Source organism: Schistocerca cancellata, chromosome 5, assembly GCF_023864275.1.
Source record: "Schistocerca cancellata isolate TAMUIC-IGC-003103 chromosome 5, iqSchCanc2.1, whole genome shotgun sequence".
NCBI lineage: Eukaryota > Metazoa > Arthropoda > Insecta > Orthoptera > Acrididae > Schistocerca > Schistocerca cancellata.
The window spans coordinates 764,226,719-764,246,559 of NC_064630.1; the positions used below are offsets into that span (position 1 = coordinate 764,226,719).

The 19,841-nt window shown below is 42.8% G+C and overlaps 1 protein-coding gene across 2 annotated transcripts in view; it reads left to right on the forward strand.

Moving 5' to 3' along the window:
* LOC126187614 (transcription initiation factor TFIID subunit 1) overlaps positions 1 to 19,841 on the forward strand; it is a 230,779-nt gene that overhangs the window by 105,513 nt on the left and 105,425 nt on the right. For both annotated transcript variants that reach the window (XM_049928806.1, XM_049928807.1), the window contains exons 9-10: positions 15,942 to 16,076; positions 16,219 to 16,442. In XM_049928806.1, the coding sequence (XP_049784763.1) occupies positions 15,942 to 16,076; positions 16,219 to 16,442 (359 nt within the window). The remainder of the gene's footprint in view (positions 1 to 15,941; positions 16,077 to 16,218; positions 16,443 to 19,841) is intronic.

Below are 19,841 nucleotides of genomic sequence, written 5' to 3' on the forward strand. Positions count from 1 at the left end.
ATGTGTGGTAAATTGTAGAAGTTGTGTCGGGGGCAAATGGTGGATGATACATTTCTTCTGTGGATAATGAAGCACTTACTCATTCACCTGAGTTATGAAACTATTTAATGCCGTATGCAGACACAGGAAACAAACAAGGAGGAAACTGAATCAGTTATTACATCATTGAAGAGTAAAGACTCAAATCAGTACAATGAACTCTCCAGAAGACTTATAAAGACCAGTGCTTGATACGTTAGTGTCACATTCGGTCACCTGTATAACATGTACATCAGCACATACATAGCCTTATCATCTAACTCAGGTGCTAGAGAAAAATCTATCATTACTGCAAGATCAATACATATGGTGTAAATGTAGTTAGTTGCAGTGGGTTGCAACCTAAGGAAAAATATGAGTGGACTGACAAATATCAAGAAATATTTGAGATTTTGACGCACTACTCGTCATGAGGCATAAAATGTCATCAAGACTGTAGGTGTACTAGTGTTGTTGTTGTTGTTGTTGTTGTGGTCTTCAGTCCTGAGACTGGTTTGATGCAGCTCTCCATGCTACTCTATCCCGTGCAAGCTTCTTCATCTCCCAGTATCTACTGCAACCTACATCCTTCTGAATCTGCTTAGTGTATTCATCTCTGGGTCTCCCTCTACGATTTTTACCCTCCACACTGCCCTCCAATGCTAAATTTGTGATCCCTTGATGCCTCAAAACATGTCCTACCAACTGAATCCTTCTTCTAGTCAAGTTGTGCCACAAACTTCTCTTCTCCCCAATCCTATTCAATACCTCCTCATTAGTTACGTGATCTACCCACCTTATCTTCAGCATTCTTCTGTAGCACCACATTTCGAAAGCTTATATTCTCTTCTTGTCCAATCTAGTTATCGTCCACGTTTCACTTCCATACATGGCTACACTCCATACAAATACTTTCAGAAATGACTTCCTGACACTTAAATCTATACTCGATGTTAACAAATTCCTCTTCTTGAGAAACGCTTTCCTTGCCATTGCCAGTCTACATTTTATATCCTCTCTACTTCGACCATCATCGGTTATTTTACTCCCTAAATAGCAAAACTCCTTTACTACTTTAAGTGTCTCATTTCCTAATCTAATTCCCTCAGCATCACCCGACTTAATTAGACTACATTCCATTATCCTCGTTTTGCTTTTGTTGATGTTCATCTTATATCCTCCTTTCAAGACACTGTCCATTCCGTTCAACTGCTCTTCCAAGTCCTTTGCTGTCTCTGACAGAATTACAATGTCATCGGCGAACCTCAAAGTTTTTACTTCTTCTCCATGAATTTTAATACCTACTCCGAATTTTTCTTTTCTTTCCTTTATTGCTTGCTCAATATACAGATTGAATAACATCGGGGAGAGGCTACAACCCTGTCTTACTCCCTTCCCAACCACTGCTTCCCTTTCATGCCCCTCGACTCTTATAACTGCCATCTGGTTTCTGTACAAACTGTAAATAGCCTTTCGCTCCCTGTATTTTACCCCTGCCACCTTCAGAATTTGAAAGAGAGTATTCCAGTTAACATTGTCAAAAGCTTTCTCTAAGTCTACAAATGCTAGAAACGTAGGTTTGCCTTTTCTTAATCTTTCTTCTAAGATAAGTCGTAAGGTCAGTATTGCCTCACGTGTTCCAACATTTCTACGGAATCCAAACTGATCTTCCCCGAGGTCGGCTTCTACTAGTTTTTCTATTCGTCTGTAAAGAATTCGCGTTAGTATTTTGCAGCTGTGACTTATTAAACTGATAGTTCGGTAATTTTCACATCTGTCAACACTTGCTTTCTTTGGGATTGGAATTATTATATTTTTCTTGAAGTCTGAGGGCACTTCGCCTGTCTCATACATCGTGCTCACCAGATGGTAGAGTTTTGTCAGGACTGGCTCTCCCGAGGCCATCAGTAATTCAAATGGAATGTTGTCTGCTCCCGGGGCCTTGTTTCGACTCAGGTCTTTCAGTGCTCTGTCAAACTCTTCACGCAGTATCTTATCTCCCATTTCGTCTTCATCTACATCCTCTTCCATTGCCATAATATTGTCCTCAAGTACATCGCCCTTGTATAAACCCTCTATATACTCCTTCCACCTTTCTGCCTTCCCTTCTTTGCTTAGAACTGGGTTGCCATCTGAGCTCTTGATATTCATACAAGTGGTTCTCTTCTCTCCAAAGGTCTCTTTAATTTTCCTGTAGGCAATATCTATCTTACCCCTAGTGAGACAAGCCTCTACATCCTTACATTTGTCCTCTAGCCATCCCTGTTTAGCCATTTTGCACTTCCTGTCGATATCATTTTTGAGACGCTTGTATTCCTTTTTGCCTGCTTCATTTACTGCATTTTTATATTTTCTCCTTTCATCAATTAAATTCAATATTTCTTCTGTTACCCAAGGATTTCTATTAGCCCTCGTCTTCTTACCTACTTGGTCCTCTGCTGCCTTCACTATTTCATCCCTCAGAGCTAGCCATTCTTCTTCTACTGTATTTCTTTCCCCCATTCCTGTCAATTGTTCCCTTATGCTCTCCCTGAAACTCTCTACAACCTCTGGTTTTTTCAGTTTATCCAGGTCCCATCTCTTTAAATTCCCACCTTTTTGCAGTTTCTTCAGTTTCAATCTGCAGTTCATAACCAATAGATTGTGGTCAGAATCCACATCTGCCCCAGGAAATGTCTTACAGTTTAAAACCTTGTTCCTAAATCTCTGTCTTACCATTATATAATCTATCTGATACCTTTTAGTATCTCCAGGTTTCTTCCAGGTATACAACCTTCTTTTATGATTCTTGAACCAAGTGTTGGCTATGATTAAGTTATGCTCTGTGCAAAATTCTACAAGGCGGCTTCCTCTTTCATTCCTTCCCCCCAATCCATATTCACCTACTATGTTTCCTTCTCTCCCTTTTCCTACTGACGAATTCCAGTCACCCATGACTATTAAATTTTCATCTCCCTTCACTACCTGAATAATTTCTTTTATCTCGTCATACATTTCATCTATTTCTTCATCATCTGCAGAGGTAGTTGGCATATAAACTTGTACTACTGTAGTAGGCATGGGCTTTGTGTCTATCTTGGCCACAATAATGCGTTCACTATGCTGTTTGTAGTAGCTAACCCGCACTCCTATTTTTTTTACTCATTATTAAACCTACTCCTGCATTACCCCTATTTGATTTTGTATTTATAACCCTGTAATCGCCTGACCAAAAGTCTTGTTCCTCCTGCCACTGTACTAGTGGTGCTGCCTCAATCTTAACTATTGTATATGACAACTAACAAATGAAATGGTTACAGTAACCATTAGGTTATGAGCAAAGTCTCATTAATTAATAAAGGATAAGAACCAACGTTGAATGACAAATTTACAAACACACTGCAGTCCCTTTGTATTGCGCATAGGGACACAAAGATAGGATTAAACAAAGTACATGCTGTACAGAGGCATATAAATAATCATTCTTTCCATGTACCATGTGCAAATGGAATGGGAAGAAGCCCTAATAGAAAGTATAGTAGGAAGTACCCTCTGCCATGCAATTCACAGTGCCATACACGGTATGGGTGTAGATATGATAATATACAGTTGCCATCTTGAGAACAGTTGTAGCATAACATTTTGCTCATTATGTTGGAAACTACCTTGCTTTGGCATTATTGCCAGATATAAAATTCTAGGTTCATTAGCCTGAAATACTGCGAATGCTACCATATTTAATCCTAATTGGGACAGATATCAACTTCTCTCCCTCAGAAAAGAGTCTATGAGTAATAATAGATGAAAATCTAAATTGGGCTGAGCACATAACTGCGATGTACAAGAAGGCATCAGAATCTCTCCATGCCCCACAAAAATAAAAAGCTCTTACCTCTGGACCTGAAAAGGCACATGTACAAACACCTTTACTTCCAAATATTGATTTACAGCAATGTTATCCTGCAAAGTCTTTCTCAGGTAAACTCACAGTGCTTGGAAATAGTTATGAATGCCTGTATTTGATATATCTGTGGTGTTTGACTCTTTGATCATATTTTACCATCATATGCACAGCTCTCCTGGCTGTGTGCAGACGAGCACAGAGATTTCCATACTCTTTGTCTTTTCAAATCTTATCAATATACACTGCCCCTCCATCCCTTCTCAACCTTAATGCTCTTGTGTGAACAACAAGGCAGAAACACCTGTTCTCATCAGAGTAACATTCTTTCTGTTTCACTCCATCGTTCAGCCACTTTCTTGAAGTTCTTTTCAGTTGCGGGAGTCCCACTGTGGAATAACTTCTCACATTATATCAGAGAACTGAATAACATCTCCACCTTCAGTAGACATTTACTGACATATTTAGTGAAGCAAAAATAATGACTACTATTGTCCCTGTACGCACTCACTGACCGTGCACATCCTTCTTTCCAACTAGATCTTCCTCGTTTCCCAGTATTCTTAGTTAGTGCAGTGCCTATGAATTTCCCTTCCCCAGAACTCGCCATATCAGATAATATCTATTTCATACACCTATAAATTCTTTTTATGTCTGCCAGTATCATTGTTGTTGTTACTATTATTATTATTATTATTATTATTATTATTATTATTATTATCATCATCATATTGCCAGTATTAACTGTATTAGTTCATAGTCAGTATTGTCTACCCACACTGTCTTTATAGAAACTCAAATAATTGGCTCTGAGCACTGTGGGACTTAACATCTGTGGTCATCAGTCCCCTAGAACTTAGAACTACTTAAACCTAACTAACCTAAGTACATCACACACATTTATGCCCGAGGCAGGATTTGAACCTGCGACCATAGCAGTCGTGCGGTTCCAGACTGAAGTGCCTAGAACCGCACGGCCACACTGGCCGGCCTCAAATAATTTTAATACTATTTGTCCGAGTTTTTTTTTTTTTTTAGGTAGCTGTGATACAATAAAAGATACTCTATGTGTGAAACTGTGGTCCGATAATAATGCAGCGTATGAGCATATTAAAAATTTTTGCCCTTTGTGTAGAACATGGGTGGGCATGAGAGCTGCCTGCATGGTTGCCCGTGGACACCATTAGCTGTGAGGACAACACTGAGCAGCTGTGAAGGTAACAGAGCTGTGCGGGTGTCGGATGTGGCTGGCTGCTTGGGTATGCACACTCCATGAGGGGGGGGGGGGGGGGCAACCATGGCGCTGTGAGAGTGCTTCACGCACACAGCTGAGTATGGACAAGCTAACGGGTAAAAGGTGCTTACCCGGTGTTTGTGTATCCTGTGCCATGCAACAGTTGGCCATGTACGGATGAAACACAGTTTCGAACCATGTAACACATTCTACTGTCATGGCCACAAATAGGATACAGACATAAAGGATTAAGAAATGAACACATTGGTATTGTAAATGTTACATTACACTTACACCGAAGTGTGTAGTTCAGAGGAGGAGTTCTATGTACAAATAGGACATAGGCATTAATTTACATCATCCTGGATGTTTTTACAATGATTTTGAACTAGCATCTCGATATTTGGTGTGAAATTACTGCTCATTAGGTGCACTGCACCAGTTAGATGAAAATCAGTAAGACTATTCCTAAGGTTTGATTTGTCAGTTTCATTACATCTAAAACACTTTCACACAGCTATATTGTTCCAAAAAAAACTATACACACGATCAGCTATTTTAAATAACAATGCACACTGTTCATGTGGGAAATATTTGTAGAAGCTTTCCGAGGTTTCTGCAGTGTGAAACTTCTCCTTCAGCACACGATTGCATTGAAAGTCAGTGTTTTCCAATTGAATTTCAGAAGGCACATTTTCAACATTAACTGCAAAAGGAGTCACAAAAAGGTTGTCATCGCATTCCAGTCAGTTTAGGTCCTCAAATCTACTATCAAAAATGCTTTCACAAGAGACTGTAGCACCATTACAAACCCATCTAAATGTCCTTTGAGCCTCTACTGTTCCAAATTGTTTACACTAACAATTAGTGCAACGCTCGGGAAGTGTACACACGACATTTCTGGCAGTTGCTTTGCCCACTGTGGTGTGCGTACTGTAAGACCTTCGGTGCGCACACCATCAGATTATTTGACTTGTCGCTCTAATGAAGTAGGCGAGTGTCAGCAATATGTCTCGTGGTCTTATTGTGGCGTGTTTATCTTCTGCCGTTAGGTCAGACGATAGAAATGCCACTTGCACGCTTAGAGGGGCAGATTGACGGTGACCAACTTTAAACAGAACTTGATTAATTTTCACACACATTTATTAAAATAATAAAAAATATAGACATTACGTAACTTGATTCTGGATGCTGTTTACAACTGACAATCTGAAGTTCCTTTGGTCTTGGTACATTAATCTTATTCTCACATATCTCTGATACTTGACAAAGTGTCTATACATGTCTCTTCATGGCTATGTATAGGAATATGATAATCTTATTAGGCGCAGACTGAAACTTGACTATAGACTAATGCAGACTGACTAATCGGAGGTCTGTACACTCGTTATAATACCTCGAGCGTTCAGGTATCACTGTGCAAGTGTGATCCGCGAGGAGAAAAGGTTCTACGTTAGCAGCAATCTCATTGGCTGCATTACATATTAATACACGGATCGGCGGAAGCAGAATTTGGTCCGTCTTTATGGCAGCGCCATCTCGTAGAGCGGAATGGACGAGCGCTGCACCTGCGCTGTTGTGCTTAACGGGGCGCGAGCTAGTGGGAAAGTTGTGTACGCGCCGACTATGTGGAACTATGTATGCTACACCCACAAAAGCAGTTTTCTCTTGACTGCCAAAATAGTGTTAAACACTTTGCTTGGACATACAGTCATTAGGCTACCATCTTACTATTGCCATTTCAACCGAGGAGAGTTAATAGGGGCCCAATTTAAAAGTTGCATTGCAAACTGGGATGCCTTTATAAAGGTCTTTGATGATCGTTTCAGTTACTTTTATGTCAGTAGCTGCTTAGATGCAGTGTAACAAAGTGATTTGCTCATCTATTTTATTCTACGACCACATCAAGTGAAGAAGTCATGCTAATTGCCAGTAAATTAGCCTGCCACACAAATGTTCCCACATTTACTTTTGACAAAATTGGTTTATATAATCAAAGATACATGTAGTGACAATGACTTGTGTTCTACTCAAGTGTAATGATTTTTTATATGTAAGTAATAGATAAAATCATACAGCCCATATGCTAATTTAATTGCTTGCCCTGCTATTTTTCTGATACTTGTGCTTTTATTGTGCTTTAATCTGTTGCAGTTGTAACACTTGATAAGGGCCTAAGGCTGAAATCTAGAGTGTGGAATAAAACCTATTGTACAATCAAATGGCAGTTATATCTTTCAAAATGTTTTATGTGACCATGGCTCCACAACAGTGTGAAAATTTGGGTGTGTTATGGGCATGTTGTGAAGCATGACTGGGCAGACGACACAACTAAACGATCAATAGCAGTGGCTTCTGGCAAGGAGAGCAGACTTGTTCTTCTTTATGCAGGCACCTTACAAGGTTTCCTCCAAAACTGTCTCCTGCTTTTCAAATCAAAGAAGATTATTATGAAGAAATGAGGCATGTTACATTTAGTAAGGGGCTTGTAGAATCATTATTCCCAAATTTGGGAAACTTGTCAATGATTGTAGATAATGCTCCTTACCATTCAGTTGTTTTTGACAAGGCCCCTACTATGGCAAAGTGAAAGGGGAACTTGACTTCAGTGTCGTAATCTTGATACAAATGATAATCGTAAAAAGATGGAGCTTGTAATCTCTCTCAGACAAACCACATACATCAGCTACCAAACAACACAAGAAAACTAAAACAGCAACTGTACAAGCTAAACAAAATCAAAGAAAAGGAAACACTACAGACAAATACAACATCAAAAGCACGAAGACTGAGTGGAAAAGAGTCAGTGGCCCAATAAGAAATGAAATTTTCCAGAATTGACGAGTTAACAGGTAGGCAAACGCCACAGTTTACCATGTACAAAATTGATGAGTTTGCAAAAAACATATGGACATACAGTCATTAGGCTACCATCTTACCATTGCCATTTCAACCCTGGAGACTTAATAGGGCCCAATTTAAAAGTTGCATTGTGTGGACCTTACTATTTCTGCAGTTGAAGCCCTTGCAAAAGAAACTGTTAGGAACATCAACCCAAAAGACCAAAAGAAAGGTGTCAAACAAACACAGAACATCATAGAAAGAGCATGACAGTATCAAGCTGTTTTGAAACATTCAGTGGAGAATACAGTTACTTCACTAAATAGTGATATTTCCATCACCTATCATATGGACAAGAGGATACAGTTGCGTGTTTGAAGTGCAAAGTTTGTAGCGGTAGGTAGCTGGGTTACATGACAAAATATTTTCTTAAGTTTTAACAAACCTAATTTAGTCTGCATCACGCAAAATAAATGTTACTGTTTACATTGACTTTGCTGCAATACTTGGACATTATTTTTAGTAGCACTTTTATTCTTTCTCCCAATACCAGTTGGTCTATATAAAATATGTTTTCTCACCTCAATAAGCATGCATAAATCTTATTTTTTGTTATGTTAGAAATAAGAATGCAGGTAACAAAACTTAATAACAGGTTCATTATAAACCTAGAGATATTTCTGTCATAACAAAATGGTGTGGGTGACCACTTAGTATTTGATGCACAATTGGACCATAGTGTGTCAGACTTGACTGAAATTATCTCATGATAGGAAACCCGGAGAGAGTTCTGGTTTGGAATAGATGAAAATGTAATGTTTTTTGAATATTTTGTGTGCATTATGTATTCACCTAAATTAAAAACAAAAATGTTTCCCACAAGTTGAAAATTTGGTAACATCATAAGAAAATGCACTTTTGTAAATTATCTGTGTATTTTCTTAATAATTTGTTGCTGTAAACAAAACTGAAATGAAAGTATAATGCATCTGTTCTGGAACACATTAATGCTATGTCTGTCTGGGTGAGTTGAATGAAATGGAAGAGTATGTCTGCATACTGTGTGGGGAAGGCGCCTGTGCTCTGCTCTTCCAGGTGCTCCTGCTGAACTTCAGTTCTGAAGTAATTTTGAGCCAACTTTACACAATCATTCTTTTACTCATCTGTCAGAGAGTGTTGTACCACCTGTGAAGGTGAAAGTTCCTGACAACAAAGATAACCGTGCAGTGTTTTGTTCAAAGCCAGCAAAGCAGTCTATGTTGACGATTTGAATAGTGGAAGCATTGAGTCCTTGGCAAGCATACATAAAAGAACAAAACTTTTCTACCTTAAGGATGAATACTTTTTCGAGCCTATACTGCTACTTCACCTCTGCTGATTCCTTGCCCCCATACCCTCTTAAGAACAGTCTCCCCTTCCTCTGTTATGCCACCTCATCTCAATACACTCCCACACTTCATTGTCAACATGCACCAGTTCCAGTCCCCCTGCATTTGCTGAGTACGGGCTTGGCGACCTCGGGGTCCTGAGCTGGGGACTGGTCAGCGCCGCCAGTCTCCTGTCACCGTAACCCCTGGACATGCTTCAGCGACCACCGTATGGTGCGGCGGTGGAACGTTGTGTGCTGCGGGGAATGGTAATCTTGGCTTGACTGCCTGGATTGCGAGGAAGGTAAACCTCTATAAAAACCCCTCAATCTAACGGTGTGCTGCGCGCCTATAAGATGCATGGCTGTTGGGGTGGAACAGTCGCCAGCGGGCAACCTCTGGGGCACCTGCCACACCCCAGTTGTATAAGGCTTACCTAGGCATGTGGGGCTCTGTCTAGGTGGACTTCTAGTTCCCTAGCTGCTTGTGGGACCGAGATGGATCCTTCGAAATCCTCTTTTCTTCCTCCCAGCGGAAAGGGTGGGCTGCTGGATGGTTCTAACATCCAGTCTCTTTAGAGGGCTCGTGCAGTCAGTCCCCCTGACTCCAGCACCTCTTTGACAAGTCGAGTCTTAAGTAACAGAATGCATTCTGGTAACCCGAATGTGTTTCTCATTGTGAAACGGAAGGAGGGTAGTTTGGAGAAGGTTTCGCCCTTCTATATACAAAAGGGTTTGGAGGGAATCTGTGGCTCCTTAAAATCGGTGAAGCGCTTACGTAATGGGACCTTGCTAGTGGAAACTTCCATTTCCCAGCAAGCAACTAACCTCCAGTCTGCTAAATGCCTTGGAGAGTATGCCATAGACACTGAACTGCACAGCACCTTGAACTGCAGCAAAGAGGTTGTGACATTCCGGGATCTAGTTGACATTCCCAAGGAAGAACTGCAACGTGAGTGGGCTCCGGAAGGTATAGTTGATGTCCAACATATCATGAGGAGGGTTGATGGCAATCTTGTCAAATCTGACTCCTTTATTCTGACCTTCAGTAGCATGAACCTTCCTGAACATGTTAAAGCTGGCTTCCTTCGCCTTAGTGTGAGGCCTTATTTCCCGACCCCAATGCGCTGTTTCAAATGCCAGCGTTTTGGGCATACCACCTTAGGATGCAAAGGTGAAGTGACTTGTGGCAACTGTGGTAAGGCTGCTCATGAAGGAGTTGGTTGCTCCTCTCCAGCCAAATGTATCAATTGCTCTGGGAACCACCCTGTTTGGAGTAGGGACTGCTGAATATATTAAGAGGAACGCAAAGTCCAGGAAATAAAAACAACCAAGCGTATCCCCTATGGTGAGGCCAAGAAGATCTATAAGTCAATGCAACCTCCCACATTTGCTACAGCTTTTGCATCCCTGGTTCAGAAGCATACTCCAAAAGTCGATGCCTCAACGCAGACAGAGGTGGTGAGTGTTGGCACTGATACCTGCAGCCGTCAGTGCACTTGCAATGCAGCCAGTGTTTCACAATCAGTAGCCCCTACTCGAACGGCAGACAAAGGTACAGTGGCGAACTTGGGCCAGCCCCTGGCGCCTCCAACAGCTGAGGATGTTCCGAAGCCCAGTACAGCCATTACCACTCCCACATCAGCTCCCCCAAAGCCCACCAAACTGCAGAAAGCTCCCGTACAGCAGCAACAGCGGGTCATGTAGATGTTGTTTTACGTGAGGCTTCATCTGACTCTTCCCCAGAGTTGATGGAATACGATGTATGTGTGGGGCAGTCATCTCGCCCCACGCCTGCCCCTCCACCTGCTGCGGTCTCCCCGCCCCATCGGAGAGACAGGATGAAGGTGCTACCCCCATCATAGATGGCTCCCATACTTCAGTGCAACTTGCAAGGGTTCAGGACGCATGTGGAGGAACTTCGTCTACTATCACAGAGTAGACCACTGTGTCTATGTCTCCAGGAGACTTATTTCCATCCCTCTTACTCCCCTGAGCTACGCGGCAATACACTCCACAAAAAGGACGACCTGCGTGGAGAGAGAGCTAGAGGAGGCGTAGGTATTTTCTTCAGGATGGACTACCACTCCTTGACCCTCTCACTTATGACGACTTTACAGGCTGTCGCTGTGTCCGTGCACGTGCGTCATCCATTGACTGTATGTTCGCTTTACTTGCCCCCACATGATGTACTTGATGAAGCAGCCTTCACCGACCTTCTTACACAGCTCCCCCAGCCATTCATTATTTGTGGTGATTTTAATGCCCACAATGTGCTTTGGGGCTCTGCAATTACGTGTACCAGGGGTAGAGCAATTGAGAAGCTTCTCCTGTCATCCTGTGCCTACTTGCTCAATGGAGGACAGAGCACTCATTTCTGCATGGCGACTGGGTCGTTCTCTGCCATTGATCTCTCGCTTTGCTCTCTAGCTCTTGCCACGAGTGCTCATTGGGAAGTGGACGCTGACTTGCACGGCAGTGCTCATTTCCCAATCGGGATTCACCTGCTAGATCACGTGGGTCCTGAAAGGAGACCACCACGATGGGTGCTCAGTGGAGCCGATTGGACATTTTATAGCCAGTTGGCCCAGTTTGAACACTGTGTGAATTTTGAAGCATGGGTGGATAATATTACCAACACGGTCCACCATGCTGCTGCAGCATCCATTCCACAGTCCACAGGCCACCGGAAGAGGCCACCTGTCCCTTGGTGGAGTGCCGAATGCCGTTCTGCAATCAGGACCAGGCATGCGGCTCTGCTTTGGTTCCAGTGTCGGCCGACTGCTGAGAATCTTGCAGCCTTTCGGGTGGCGAGGGCAAGATGTCGCCGCATTATTCGTGAGAGCAAGAAGAGGTCGTGGCAAAAGTTCCTGAACACCATTAATCGTTCCACCAAAAGTTCCATTGTGTGGGAGATCATCAGGAGAATTTCTGGCAGAGGAGGGAGGTGTCCCATAGCTGCTGTAATGAATAACGGCACTCTCCACAAGGATCCGCGAGACATTGCCCAGACTATGGCAGCGTATTTTGCCACATTTACTGCAACAACCAGTCAGGATCCAGGTTTCCAGCGCCATAGAGCGGTTGCTGAGAGATGTAGTCTGGCCTTCCAGTCCACCTCTCATGAAGTTTACAACTGCCCATTTTCTATGTGGGAGCTGGATTCTGCATTGTCTGTAGCTTGTGACACATCCCCTGGTCCTGACAGGATCCATTACAGTATGCTATGGCACCTCACAATGCGCAACAAAGAAGTCCTCCTCGCACTTCTTAATGCCATTTGGGCGTCGGGTCACTTTCCTGACGCGTGGCATGAGGCAGTTTTAATTCCTTTTTTTAAACCTGGGAAAGACCGCATGAGCCCAAGTAGCTACCATAGTGTTGCCCTCACTAGTTGCATGGGAAAGACCTTGGAGCGGATGGTCAACCGCCGCCTTGTCTGGATGTTAGAATCCCGGCAACTCCTTAGTCGCTTTCAGTGTGGGTTCAGGAGGTTTCGTTCCACCTTCGATAACCTTGCCCTCCTGGAGGCAGCTATACAACAAGCTTTCCTACACCGTCATCACCTTCTAGGTGTATTTTTCGACATCGAGAAGGCCTACAATACCACTTGGAGGCATCTCATTCTGGAGCAGCTTCACAAATGGGGTTTTCGTGGTTGTCTTCCTCTTTTTATTCAGTCTTTCCTTTCGCCACGATATTTTAGATACCGAATTGGTGACGTCCTGTCTGCTCACTTTGAGCAGGGGAACGGTGTCCCTCAGGGTAGCGTTTTAAGTGCGACTCTCTTTACCGTCGCTATTAGTAGCATTACGTCAATAGTGAAAAGTTCTGTCCAGTGTTCTTTGTTTGTGGATGATTTCTCTTTGTTTTTCTCTTCTTCAAGCCTTGCAACAACAACGCGTCGGTTGCAACGTACTATTAGGCGTTTGGATGACTGGGCGCAGAAGAGTGGTTTTATGTTTTCCACCGAGAAGTCTGTATGTGTTCTTTTTCACCGTTCTTGTTCGATTTTAACCTTTCCTGAGTTGAAGATGAGGAACACTACTCTTACTTTTAAAGACATGGTGAGATTTCTGGGGCTCATTTTTGACTTGAAGCTTACATGATTACCTCATCTTAAAGACCTGAAACGGCGGTTGCTTCAGGCTTTAAGTATTTCAAAATGTCTTAGCCACAGTACATGGAGAGCTGACAGGACTTGTCTGCTCCAGTTTTACAGGGCATTTGTGCGATCTCGGCTCAATTATGGGTGCACGGTGTATGGGTCTGCGAGGCCTTCTTACTTAAAGATGTTGGACGTTGTGCACCATGAAGGGCTCCGGTTGGCCACTGGAACATTTCGAACTAGCCCCATACAAAGCCTCTGTGCAGAGGCTGGTGAACCGCCACTTCATATGAGGCGACGGCTACTTACAGTACGCCAGGCGTATAAAACTTTGTCCACACCATACACACCTGCATACCATACCGTTGCTCAGCCTCCTCTGGCACGGTTATTTCATAACCAGCAACGTGCTATGCAGCCCTATGGGATTCGCGCACAGGATTGCCTCGCTGCGATGTCTGTGGCTGGTCTTCGTGTTTTACGTCACAGTTGGAGCAGATCTCCACCTTGGCTCCACCAGAGACCCAAACTTATTTTAGATTTGACTAATTTTAAGAAAGATAGCACACCAGAATTTACATTCCAATCTCTGTTTTTTAACATTTTAGATATGCATCACGGTTTCACTGTCGTTTACACTGATGGCTCCAAACAGGAGAATTTCCTTGGCTGTTCTGTGGTGTTCCCTGATCATGTTACCCGGATTCGCCTCCCTGCTGAATATACCGTTTTCGCAGTGGAGCTCCACGCGATCTCTGAAGACACTGGAGCAGATGAATCGTGTTCGGGGCGATCGATTTCTTCTCTGCTCCGATTCTCTTAGTGCCTTACAATCACTGCAGAACCTGTACCCGACTGAGGAGATGGTCCAGCTGATGTATGACCAACTGTACTTGCTCCAACGGTGGGGTAAAGAGGTATCCTTCTGTTGGGTGCCTGGTCATGTCGGAATATGGGGCAATGAACAGGCCGATCAGGCTGCCAAGGAGGCCTGCAGAGAGCAGGATGTGGTCCAGTGTCCTATCCCCTTGCAGTCTGTCATCTGTACACTCCATAGGAAGTGCATGGAGTTGTGGGAGGACGAATGGCTGGCGGTGACGGCCAATAAACTGCAGTTGGTAAAGTCAACCACTCGGCCGTGGCGTTCCTCCTGTCGGTTGCTCAGGCAGGAAGAGGTGACCCTCACATGTCTTCGGATCGGGCACTGTCCTCTCACACATAGCTTTTTATTACGGCGGGAGGATCCTCCGTTTTGTGATGCTTGTGGTGTACACATCTCTGTCCGGCACATTTTATACCGTGATGCATTTTATACCGTGATGCAAGGGCAGAAGCACTAGTTGATGGGGATCTGCCTTGTGTTTTAGCTAACGATGAGATGTGTGTGTCTAGGGTTTTTAAGTTTTGTGATGTGTCTGGACTCTGGCCTAAACTTTTAGGCTGGAGGTTTTAGTGTATTGCAGAGTGGCTGACTCCTCCCTTTTTTCCTTGCGGTCAGCCAGCCACTTCCATCTGCTACATTGTTTTAGCTCCCTCCTCCATTTTCTTCCTGTGTTGTCCATGTTTTACTGCTGACACCCTGCTTCATCCCACGCTGTGGTGTGGGTGATCACATATTTTTCAACGATTGTTTCCCGTGTTTTATGATCCGTTTTATATTCCTGTTCCGGGATTTTTCTTGACACCCGTCTCACTATGTTACTGAACGGGTGCTGAAGACCTTGCTGTCGTGCGCCCAAAAACCCCTCTACTACTACTACTACATCTGCTGCTTCTTCCTCTTGTATTCCTGTCTTGCCCACTTCAAGCTCTTCTCTCCAGATCAACCACACATGACACCCCTCCTTACCCTGTCTTCCTGCCGACTTGTGTGTATTCTGTCTCGAAAAATAATTTGTCCAGAAGCTAGGAAAGTTTCATTCTTTTGTGTACACTTGTTAAGGACTTGATGCTCCCACTGTTTGGCGAGTTGTTTTCTTTACTCTGAAATTATTTCAATTCTGGCAGAGCTCTCCAGACCGTATTTGTATTGTCACTCTGATGTCCTTGAAAGACTCTCATTGGCTTTCTGGGACTGTTTTCCTACGTTGCTGCCTTTCTTCATCTTTGAATGAAGTTCTCTCTCTTTAAAATTCCAAAAACCCAATGAAAAACTGTAGGATGGGGAAGAGAAAGTTCCCAAAAACTGCATCATAAATTCTTAATGCTTTCACTCTTGTTTAATTCATGTTTGAAATGGCAAAACCTGAATTGCTTAGTTATGTAAGATGCAGTTGTCAGCCATATTTGTCTGAAGTGAGGTAATTAGAAGTAACACAGAATGTCTCCACCCTGCTGTTGTATTCTCTCTCTCTCTCTCTCTCTCTCTCTCTCTCTCTCTCTCTCTCTCTCTCTCTCCCCCCCCCCCCCCCCACACACACACACACACACACTTTTTAGTGTCCTTCCTGAAATGTGAACAGTATAATTTTAAGGTGATATTTCTTTATTTCAGCAAAGAGAACAAGAAAGGGCTGCTTCTGGTGGGGGTGATGTGTTTTTCATGAGAACTCCCGAGGATCTCACTGGTCGTGATGGTGATCTTGTTCTTATTGAGTTTTGTGAAGAACATCCTCCACTCATCAATCAGGTATGTCTAATTTGTTGCTGTTAGTACTGATTATCTTTTTTTAGTATGTGTAATGGCCCAACTGTAATTACAGTAGAAATAAGATTTATGTTTGTTCCCCTTTACAGTAGGTTCACAATTCCTTTTATTTGTTGACAAATAGGTGGGAATGTGTTCAAAAGTGAAGAACTACTACAAGCGAAAGGCTGGGAAAGATCAAGGGCCACAAGAATATCGGTATGGTGAAATTGCATATGCCCACACATCACCATTTTTAGGACAGTTACCACCTGGACAGTCCTTGCAGGCTGTTGAAAACAATATGTATCGGGCTCCAATTTATGAACATAAAGTGCCTGAGACTGATTTCTTGGTGATACGAACCAGGTATGAACATGTGATGTAACCTCCTATGATTGTGGAAGATTTCCTTACTGGTCTACCCTTTCCCTCCTTCCTATTTTGCAGTCATTCTTCTCTTTAAATAGGTGAACAAACACACACACACACACACACACACACACAGTGGGGAGGGGGGGGGGGGAGACAGAGACAGAGAGAGAGAGAGAGAGAGAGAGAGAGAGACCAATTCATTCCAGTTCGAGCTGCCGGAAATGACGGTCATGTGCGCATGAGTTGTGTGTTTCCTTTACTTATGGATGCTGTGGCCGAAAGCTAACATGTAAGTGTCTTTTTGTTGTGTTTGTGTGCAACTTAACCTGTCATTTGTACGGTGAGTGGCAATCTATGTTTTCCTTATATTATAGATAAAAATAAGCTGTTCTAAGTCAGTAAGCTTCATCTGCACAGTAAAAACTAATACTCAATTTGGAGATATGAATTGGTTTAAGGAAGTTTGCCAGTTTCAAAAGAGAAGAAACATTATATCTGTACCTCTTGCTGTCTTCTTTACCCATGTTTCATAACTTATAAGAAAATGTAAACATAAATGCTGACCAGAATGACAACTACCCTGGTGTACTATAAGTTTACAGAGATAGAATTGATTATGTGTGTGTGTTTTATCAGTAATATAATGTCTGATTTTTTTATGGGTAGGGTTTTTGTATGCATGTGTGCATGTGTGTATTGTCTGTTATTCTAGTGTGATGGATAAGTTGACATTTTCTGTGGTCACAATGTTATATGTGTGACTAAGGACATGGCAAAAGGAAAGTAGCACGTCATTCCCCCAAATTATTGAGATGAGAGCTGAGCTTAAATGAGCAGTATCATTACAAACTAATAATCTTGTTGTCAAGATTTAAAATTTCTTTTCATATTTATTCTAAGATATTAGAAAATGCTTTTTGTTTCTTTGTAATTTTTAACACTCTTTTTCTTTATCATCCTGTGTTTGAAATCTAGACGTCAACAAAAATTCAAATTAGGAAAAAAGTAGTAATTCATTCAATGAATAATGTCCAATACCCATTTCATTGCAATGTGATGGTCCCTCACAGTTTTTGAATGCCATTGTGATGCCACTACTGTTGCTTGCACTCATGTGAATAAACAGTGTTGCTATTGCTAACAATAAAATTTCTGTAATATTCATTTTGAAGAAGTTTATGGGGGAAATTTAATGCCTTCATATTCTCTAACATGTCCTGCAGCATAGATGAAACTATAGCTGAAGAACTTTGCCTAAAATTCTCATCAAGGTGCCACAATCACCATGCATGAAAGTCAATACTCTGACTTGCTTGTGGGAGAAATCGAATCCCAGCCCCTTCTAGCCATCCTAATTTATGTTTTATGTATTTTCACAAAATGTATTACAGTGAATGCTCGAATGATTCCTTCAGAGCGACTCTATCTGATTTCCTTTTTGATCCTTGCTCATTGAAGCCTATGCTCCATCTCTGACGACTTATCATTGACACAATGTATACTTCAATCCTTCTTTATGAGTAATTGGCAGCATTTAAATCAGTTAAGTATCAGTTCTAATGTCAAAATACACTCATGCTCAGAAAAAAACAGAACACCTTGAACGACTAGAGATAGGATGTTCCTATTCACAGGACATGTACATTAGCATGTTCTGCTGAAATGATTAGCATTTGAACCATCTCGGCGCACAGGTTTGAGGTCAACATCGATATCGTGGTGCGACACCACCTCCCAGTAAAATGTGCTTGCAGCTCTCATTGTCGCTATAAACTGAAGGTGATGGATCAGTATGACTTGTGCAGACATATAAACTGCCTCACAGATCTACGCGTGAACGGTACCATCAAATCAATGAGTTTGAAGAGGGCGCGTTATAGGCATGAGAGAATGTGATGCATCCATCTGGAGAATTGCTGCCCATGAGGGACAAAGTGTTTAGCAGTGCAACAAATGTGTGCAGAAAGGTTTACAGAAGGCCATAAAACAAAATGAGATGGGTCAGTTCACACTACCCAGACCACAGCCCAAGAAGATTGACTTCTGATCTGAGTGACATTGGGCAGATCTACATCTTCCTCAGCTGTTGTGCAACAGTGGAACAACCGAGCGAGGTGGCGCAGTGGTTAGCACACTGGACTCGCATTCGGGAGGACGACGGTTCAATCCCGTCTCCAGCCATCCTGATTTAGGTTTTCTGTGATTTCCCTAAATCGTTTCAGGCAAATGCCGGGATGGTTCCTTTCAAAGGGCACGGCCAATTTCCTTCCCCATCCTTCCCTAACCCGAGCTAGCGCTCCGTCTCTAATGACCTCGTTGTCGACGGGACGTTAAACAACAGTAACCTAACCTAACAGTGGAACACTGTAACACATCGTACACTATTAGGGGTGACAGCTTGTCGTCGTTTGTTATGGCGAAGGTTATGTGCATATCGTCCACTTCTCCACCTACCTTTGTCAAACATGCACAAACATGCTAGATGACAAAGGTGTATGGAATGATGCCACTGGGGACAGGAATGGCATCAGATAGTGCTTTTGGATGAATTGAGGTTATGTTTGTTTGAAAATAATGGCCGCATTTAGGTTCGCCACGGACAGGGGGAGTGGCTACGCACTGACTGCATTCGCACAAGACACAGGTGCCAACTCATTGCTTTATGATGTGGGGTACTATTGGGTACAACCACAAATCACAGGTGGAGCGTGTCCAGGGCACTGTCACCAGTGTGACGTGTGTTAATGACATCCTGCTACCTGTAACCATACCCTTTCTGCACAGCACCCCAGATGCCGTTTTTCAGCAAGACAGTATGCAACCACATGGTGCTACACAAACATGTGTCTCCATGATGTCACAGGATGCCAGCCTTTTGCTCTGGCCATCCAGATCACCTGATTTGCTGCCATTCGAAAATGTGTGGGGTATGGTGAAACAATGGGTGCAGTGCTGTGTCCCAGTGTGAACCACACAGATGAACTTTGGAACCAGGTGACTGCAGCATGGATGGCTAGACCACAGGACGCCATTTGTGCCTTGTACGTGTCGATGCCATCTCGCATAGAACAAATTGTCAGGGCCCATGGTTGACCTTGTGCCTACTTGGCAACAGGAGACCTGCTGAACCAAGGTGACTGAAGTTCTAATCATTTTTGCAGAACGTACTAATGGAAGTGTCTTGTGAATACAAACATCCTTTCTCTAGCAGTTCAAGGTTTTTTTTTTTTTAATTTTTAACATGAGTATAACTAGTATTTAAAGAATACCCACATATGCCGGTTACCATACTACCACAAACAGTAAGAAAGTCATAAATATAGTCAACCACAACCGAGATTAACAAAGTCTGTGCTGCACCAAAGTCAACAGTGCATAACTGTACCAATGGCT